This window comes from Cupressus sempervirens, chromosome 6 (assembly GCF_028749045.1).
Source record: "Cupressus sempervirens isolate cs-2001-9-10 chromosome 6, ASM2874904v1, whole genome shotgun sequence".
Classification (NCBI taxonomy): Eukaryota; Viridiplantae; Streptophyta; class Pinopsida; order Cupressales; family Cupressaceae; genus Cupressus; species Cupressus sempervirens.
Window position 1 is genome coordinate 204,128,433 of NC_143123.1, and position 8,444 is coordinate 204,136,876.

Here is an 8,444-nt window from a genome sequence, read left to right on the forward strand (position 1 = left end):
ATTTCATCTTCACTATTATTTGAATCTTTAGCCATAAAAAAAGTTTTCTTACCTTTGTCCTTGTAGTCCTTGTATTTTATGAATTCCTTCTTTCCTTTGTACTTATTACTTTTCTTTTCATCCTTGTTTTCTCCATTTGGGCACCTTGTTGCAATGTGACCAACTTCTTCACAAGAGAAGAAAATTAGAGGAATCTTACCATTGTACTTTCCTCTACCTTTGGAATATTTCCTTGCAAGTAGGGCTTCAACAACTTCAAGATCATTTTCTAAACTTTCTTCTTCTTCATCACTTCTTGATTGATTAGCCTTTGATTTATTACTCTTTTTCTTGAGTGAGAGTTTGGCTTCGAATGTAGACTCAATACCTTTGAAACTAGGAACATAGTTATCATAGTTATCCAACTCAAAAGCTATCAATCTTCCAACTAGAGAATCCAAAGATATTTTTCTATTTGGATCACATCTCATTTTTTGAATAACAAACATTCTAATTGCATAGATAGGAAGAAAGGTTATAAGTACCTTGCTTACAATTGTTTTTTCATCAACGTCTCCTCTAGATGCTTTGATTGCACTCACACTTGATTTGATTCTCTCAACATATTTTGCAATGTTTTCATTTTCTCTCATCTTCATCTGATCAAATTTTCCTCTAAGAATTTTAGCTTTAGCTCTTCTTACATTATCATCTCCCCCATAGATGTCTTTTATTTTAATCCACATATCATAAGCTACAGTAGAACCTTTGACTTTGTCAAATTCAACATAATTAAGAGCAGATGCAATGTCAGTCATCATGATGTTATGACTTTTCTTTTCAACAATATCTTCAACTGATAATGTTCCAGTGAGAGTCTTGTATTCAATATCAAGATACTTGCAACCTGAATCACTGATAGTTGCCAAATGTAACCTCATAAGTCCTTTCCATGCTGCAAAATTGTCTTAGTTCAACTTGGGAATCTCTCTTCGATATGACATCTTGATCTTTAGCTTAGGTCCTTGAAACCTTCTCTACAAGCACCAAAGGCTCTAATACTAATTGTTGGAAATATAAGAGGAATAACTGAGAGGACAGAGGTAAATTAGTTACCACAAAAATAAATCCCATATCCCTTAGATGTCAGTACAAAATAAACTCTGAAAACTAATCTCTACCGATGCTCAGCAAATACTTAACATGAAAATCTTAAGATATTATTTGTGATTACAATTACTTTAACTTAGGTGCAAACACATAAGAGAAATAGCATGAACACATTTGACACCAAGATTTAACGTGAAAACCTAATTTGGGAAAAACTACCAATTACAAATAGTTAATAATTTTCACTCTTCTAAAGTGAGACATATTATGAGCCAACCCTATTAAAGGTTACAAAACACATTGTTAGGTGTGACCTTGTTAGAGGATTTTGGACAATTGAATAGAAATGCCACCTTGTTAAAGGATTTATAAATAGTTGTTTAGCCAACTCTGTTAAGAGATTTAGATCACTACTACAATGGTTAGAGAGTAACAATGAGATAAATTGATTTTGGATGCAACTGAATTTTTGATTATAGATATTAATTTTAGCTTGTATACTTGATCCCTTTTTATTGAATATATCTTTTTTGGCTCCACAAGGATATTTTTCTTATCCATATAATTCGCTTCTTGTTAGCATCATTAAATCTTTAATTATCTTCCATGCATTCATCATTCTAACTCTCAACTTGACCTTATATTTATATCTTTCATATTGTCAAGTCGGCTAGAACATAACTTAGAATAATTAATATTCATCTCCTTAGTCGGCTAGAACCAACAAACAATTCAATTGAACTTAATAAGCCAAAATAAGAAAATCATTTGTTAGTTGACCCTGCTCAGTAAAAGAAATGATTTTCTTGTGTTAACCAAGTGAACTCGGTCAACACTACATATTCACAAAGTTTCTTTGGTAACTAAGTGAGCTTGATTAACACTGGTTCCATCCAATATTTCCTTCATTAACTAAGTGAGATCAATTAACACTCAACTTTTGCAAACTTTCCTTTGGTGCCTGAGTTAACTTGGTAGATATTGTCTTTTGAACTAGGCAAACTCTGAAATGCTCGATAGACATAGAAAACTATCTTTAATGCTTGAGTGAGCTTGGCATATGCTGACTGACAATGATATGAAATTTTGTGTAACATCAAAGACAATACACAACTAATAAATTTTTCCAACAAGGAGATCTACTAATGTAGTCAATTTAGTACCTTTTTTTTGTTTCAAGGAGGGTTAATGGGAGTGCTTCATCACGTTCTCCAAAAGGGTTGGGTTTCAAACACTAGAAAGTTGGAGTTTTTAATTTAACATTAGGTTAATTTAGGTTAAAGACTAAATAAATAAAATTAATATCTGTCTATCTATGGTTAGTTAATGGAAATAGTTTCTGGTAGGGGAAATTTATATGGGAAAAGTAAGGCTTTAAAAGTGCATTATACCATATAGTATAGTATAGTATAGTATAGTGTTCAATAGGACATAATGTAATATAATAAATTTGTATCTAGTTAAATCATTTGAATAATAATGTCTCTATTTTATATTTTATTTGTAACTAATCTAGTGTTTCATCATTAAAATAAATGTGTTAAACTTTCATCAATAGTCTCAAAGATAAATATAGAACATGTCAATAGGAAAGCATGAGATGGAAAAGATGAAGATTGATTATAAATACCTTCATCATACTCAAAGACAAAATTATCCAAAAATAAAAGGGAAACTTTAAACCGGTCTTGTAAGAAAAGTCATCAAAAGTACCCATTTAGAAAATATATGCCCTAGAAATTGATGAGGAGAATACCACAAAAGTCATAATAGAAAGATGCATCTACTAAGCCATAGTAATTATTGAAAAAGGAAATCAAGGAATGAACATTTATCTACTAGATCTTAAAATAAGAATGAGAGTTGAAGCAAGGTTTGAACTCCCCCATAATGGTCAATATAAATAAAGAGTGGACATGAGTCATAAATTACTAAAATTACATGGTGTCTCTCTATATATGCATGAAAAAGAAGATAAAATGCATTGAAGTAGATGCAACTTGATTAAAATCACTATAAAACAAAAGACATATCTTTAATAGATTTTTTTAAGTTCTAAAAGATGAAAGTATACAAAAATAATGAAATGTGCACTAGAAACATCTCTTCATGAAGTAGATCTTATACAATTTAAAGAAACCCTTATTATAGATAACCATGTTGAAATACCTTGAAGATGTCATTGTATGCCATGATTGAGGTGTGCTTTTTAATACAAATTATATAACCCCTATGATAACATCTATATTCAAAATGGAAATAATCTAAAAATACAAAAGATATTTGTAGTGAGAGTGTGTTTAGAGTATGTATATAATCTTGCTACAAAGAACCATTAGAAGCTCTTGAAGGATAAAATCTACAATTTAAAGTATTATTTTGTAGAGAATTCAAATCTTCAACCACAAAGGTGGTATCACAAAGGATAGGAGGGTCATTCTATTAATTTTAAAATTAAATATATGTGAAATCTTAAACTCGAAGAAGTATCACCCGAATAGACATATCAAGATCCCCATAAAAATATTGAATGAAGACGAAAAATAAAAAGTATATTAATAAAATCAGTATGATGCTAAATATCCTTAGCAATAGTGAAAGTTAATAGTCCATATGCAACACAATTCTTCTTTAACAAATTATATATTTGTTAAGATTTTGTTGGTTCTAGAATGAGTCCAAGGAGAAAAGATAATTTAGATAATTTATAATGTTGACCTTATTTATACCTTATTTTTAGAATGCATAATTCTTTAAATTTAACCTAACCAAAAAAAATGGAAAACATGACCAATTAAATTCATTATTCTCATTGTTATAGAAGGAGTACGTGCATTTTCTCTATTCATACTATTTTATGACAAAATGTTTTAACATTATAATTTCTTGATTACATAGAATACTTCTACCAATTTAAATTATATATGTTAAAATATATAAAAATTAAGCTTTAATTAATAAAATATACTAATAACCATATCCTAACACCCATAAAACTAAAAATTCAACCATCACATATTCCTAACCACTACCTCAATTTCAAAATTAACTTATTATCCCTTTCAATACCTCTAACGTCAAAGTTAATTCAAATTCTATACAATCCTAGATAGTCTAATTCAATCTGAAAAAAATCATGTTTGACATTTTTTTGTCTTTGGTACATTTTATCTCGAGATTAGCCAGCACCCTATTTATATGCTACACACTAACAATCACAATAAATTTTGGCACAATCATTTTTTCCCAAGGAGAGAGACTTAGCCAGTGCATGGGTCTTCCTTGATTTGATAGATTTGGTAAGACAACTAAGTGTATTGTGCCGTGGAGACAATACATTGGCCCAAGGTACGAATCATGAAGCACTGAAAGAAGTGAACATTTTACATGGATGGTATTGTCGACTCACTGTCAACAAAAGTTTAAATGAACGATTGAACCACAAACAATTTGTCCTTAGTTATTGTTCCATCTTGTTTGTTTGGGAATCTAACCTACTTTACATCTCCTTCTCACTCTCTTTGCCCTCAAAACTTCACCAAAAATCCTCGTCTATTTAATCATTGGGAGCCTTCAGTATATAATCCAGCCTGTAGTTTTTGCTCAAATCAAATCTGCCATATGCCAAACTCAATTGTTTCTTGGTGCAACAGATCCTTTAGTAAAATGTTGCCAAGCTAAGGGTTTAATCCAATATGAAAGGTGTATGGTTTCCATGAATCAGCTAATGTGATAGATGAAAGTAGTGCTGAGCTTAAGCCTTAAGGTGGATCATTTTCATTGTTGAGAAGTTTTGAATATGTATAACGAGATTAGTGGTAATGCAGAAGCTTCTGCAAAAGTTGAGCACTCAGAGTGGCAATGGCCTGTTCCTTTTCTTTTTGGTGGCTTTGCAACAGTTGTGCTGCTTCTTGCCTTTGCAGTTGTTGTTCTCGCTCGCTCTTACTGTAAAGACCGGCAACTCACACAAAGTGGTCCAAACATTGTTGCTTCAAACGAGTCGGCAGAAATATCAGTGGAAGATGAAGAACACAAAGTGGTGGTGATTATGGCCGGAAATGAAACTCCCACCTACCTTGCAAATCCTGCTTCTTCAAAGTTTGAAGATCCAGTTTAGTTTCTCCCACTCTAGCTCATGGATGCACAATGTTTGCTTATTTTTTCAATGTTTTTCTCGGTTTAAAGTAATCATCTTTTGTTTCGCTGCTTACCCACTTCTATTTCTGGCCTTAGAAAGCGACTAAACAGGGTTAAATCGAGATGTATGGAGTCTTTTCTCTTATATGCAAGTTTTAACTGTTAACATGGGAAACCTAATTTCTATCTAAGAGTAAGAATACTAGAGATTGTTGATAAATTTATTTATGGGAACCCTAATTTCTATATAAGAGTATGAATAATGGGCAATTCTGAATAAATAGACGGCTGATGACTGCCATTAACAGTCGTAAGTTCATTGTTCTCTATTTTTTCGGGAACTCATGTGGCTGTTAAAATTAGTTTCCTGGCAGTCCATTCTGGATGTGGCTATACAAATTGAAAAAATCATGAATTTTTCTGAAAATTTCAGCATTTGATTTTCATGATCTGTATAGTTTGTAGTGGAAAACAACAAAAAAAATTGGAAAAAAATCACTATGTTTTCATGAATCCGGAAAAAATAAAAATTTGACTTTGTTTTGTCTTTAGTGCATTTTGTCTAGTCCTCCGAAATTGATGACGAGTATTGATTAGGGTGATCAATGTCAATTAATCAACTCTTTTTCTGATTGAGATTACTATAGTAAAATTAAATTGATAAGTAGGAGATATTTTTCATAGTAAGTCAAATTGTAATATTGTTATCAATATCAAGTTGTATTAATTGTATTATATTTGGAGTCAAAATTCATTTACCAACGTTTCATAAGTAGTGGTTCACATAAACTCATCTCTCATGAGAATGAATGAAACTCTTATTACATATAGTGATGTTCATAGAGGTTAAGGACGGGGACTTCTATAGAGGTCACCCATCCTTGTACTACTCTAGCTCGAGTGTGCTTAACTATAGAGTTTTCTCCATGGGTAAATCCATTCTACTGGCAAACCCCTTTATAGAACATTCAACAAGTATTGTGTATGATGACCATTCATTAGAAAGCCTTTGAGCTCATCAATTTATAAGTAAGAGATATTTTTTGTAGCTCTCATGAGGATGAATGAAATACATGGTACTCATGACATCTAGGTGATATTTATAGAAGTATGATTCCAAATACTTCAGATAATTGTATGATTTATAAAAGACTTCAAATACTTTAAAAAGATGTATGATTTCTTGTACTTTTAAAATTGTTTTAGATGAAATATATGAATTAGTATTTGTAAATGTTATTTTTGTAGAATTTTAGATTTTAAATTGGAGTGGTTTTTTCTTTAGATAAAAAAATTATATATTATATATTATATATTATTTAATTATTTTCTTAAATTTCAAATGATACATATATTATTCTTATTGTAAAAGTTAATTGGAATTATTCTTTAAGTTTTCTTTTTGTGAAGGGTTAATACTTCTTTTGCATGAGAAAGTCTTTTTTAATTTATTTGGAGTGAATCACAAATAAAAGAATCCGTGAGTGTGTTCAATTGATATGGGGTACAAAAATAAAGACAAAAAAATTAATAAGAAGATTTTTAGATATAGAATCTAAAGATTAAAAAATCTACATATATATTATCTTTATGTGTTATCATTCTATCTTTAGTTTGGTTTGTACACATTTTTTAATGTTGTCATTCTATTTTTATTTCTACGTATTATTTTCTATGTAAAAATTTGTTAGATTTATTTTCTTTCAACATGAGATGTTAGAACCATCATTTTAAAAAATTAACCCAATCTTCTTGAATGGAAAACATCTAAAATTTTATCATAAGGTGTCATTAGGAATATATGATCTAACTAGTAAATAACCTCATAATTTAATGTCATATTACTTCACTTAATAAACCTATGATTCTAGCTACATCAATTAATATGTAATATCAAGTATACTTACTTCTAAGGTCTAAGGCTCTATTACCTCCTAGTAGTTATTGGGTTGGAGAGGAACTACATCTTCCTCTCCCAAAACTTGACTTACTCCTCGAAGTCACAAAGGCTAAGATCGAAAAATATCAAACATCAGTCCTAAAATATCTTTTAGCCAATACCAAAAATATGATAATCCTTGGAACAAAGAATGGACCATATAAGATAATCCTTATGAATATGGCTAAGAATAATAAATATCTCTTTACCATCATCAATTCAAATACTTACCAACCTTTTGGATTTCAATCTTGATTCCCATGGTATCACTAGTGTAAAGTATTTTTCCTATTTCATTAGTAGTCAAAGAGCCATCCATCTCAATATCAACAACAATATATTTCAAGTAATCATTAAAATGTTTTCTATCTAACAAGGGTACAAAATTCTTTGTCCTTTGTATTATTACCATTAATATATATTTTGAACCTCAACATAGAAGCACATTTAGATATTTCTACTCCATTTCCATCTAAAGTTCATACATGGTTTAAAATAATCAACAAGAAATATATTATTTTTCATATTTTCACATTTAGTAGATATGCCCAAATCACACAATAACACCAGGATTACCACCATTCTATCATCTTTCTATGAAAAATAAAAATCAACTACTAATTTTCAAGATCTTTAATTGTCTCAATAAGAACACTTTCATGAAAAATCTCAATTTCATCTATTTCATAATTTTCATAGTATGGTTAGCATGAAAACACATAAAACTGTTGGCAATATTGTCAGATAGATGTATTGATGGTTGTCATTTATGGTAACATGTATTCAGTATTTCATTTATGGATTTAGAGTTAGAAAATTGTAAAAGTGTTAGACAGTTTTGTAGCAGTACAAAGCACAGATCTTAAGAGTACGGATGACTCATTGAAAGTTAGCTTATGTGCAGTTAAGAAAATATTCATGACATTGTCATGATGATGTGGTTAAGTGTGTAGATGTGTACAAATAGTATGGTACAAGATATGATTAAAATACCAATGCGGGTATTTAATAGAGCATATCAATAAACAAAGTTGTACAACTTAAGGAATTATTTTGGTTACAAAATGATATTCACTTATTACGAGCTGATTTTGTGCATATTAATCTATAAGTTATTTTATATTATGGAAAGCATGTGAACACATGACGGCCGATTGAGAAAAGGTTTTTGAATGTGCAAGGTATAAATAAAGATCTTATATTGTGTAGTTCGTTGGAAGCATGCACAAATAATGTGAAGTCATGAGATATTATAATTATGATGCAAACTATTAAGCAA

General features: G+C 30.1%; 1 protein-coding gene across 1 annotated transcript; it reads left to right on the forward strand.

Moving 5' to 3' along the window:
* Positions 1 to 4,888: 4,888 nt before the first annotated feature.
* On the forward strand, positions 4,889 to 5,206 carry LOC149551946 (protein GLUTAMINE DUMPER 2-like). The gene has a single exon (XM_089790153.1). It carries the CDS (start codon positions 4,889 to 4,891, stop codon positions 5,204 to 5,206), a length of 318 nt encoding a protein of 105 aa, XP_089646279.1.
* Positions 5,207 to 8,444: the final 3,238 nt, after the last annotated feature.

What these genes read in the sequence shown, in the direction of transcription:
- LOC149551946 (XM_089790153.1), top strand. Translation starts at nt 4,889, where the DNA reads ATGTATAACGAGATTAGTGGTAATGCAGAAGCTTCTGCAAAAGTTGAG.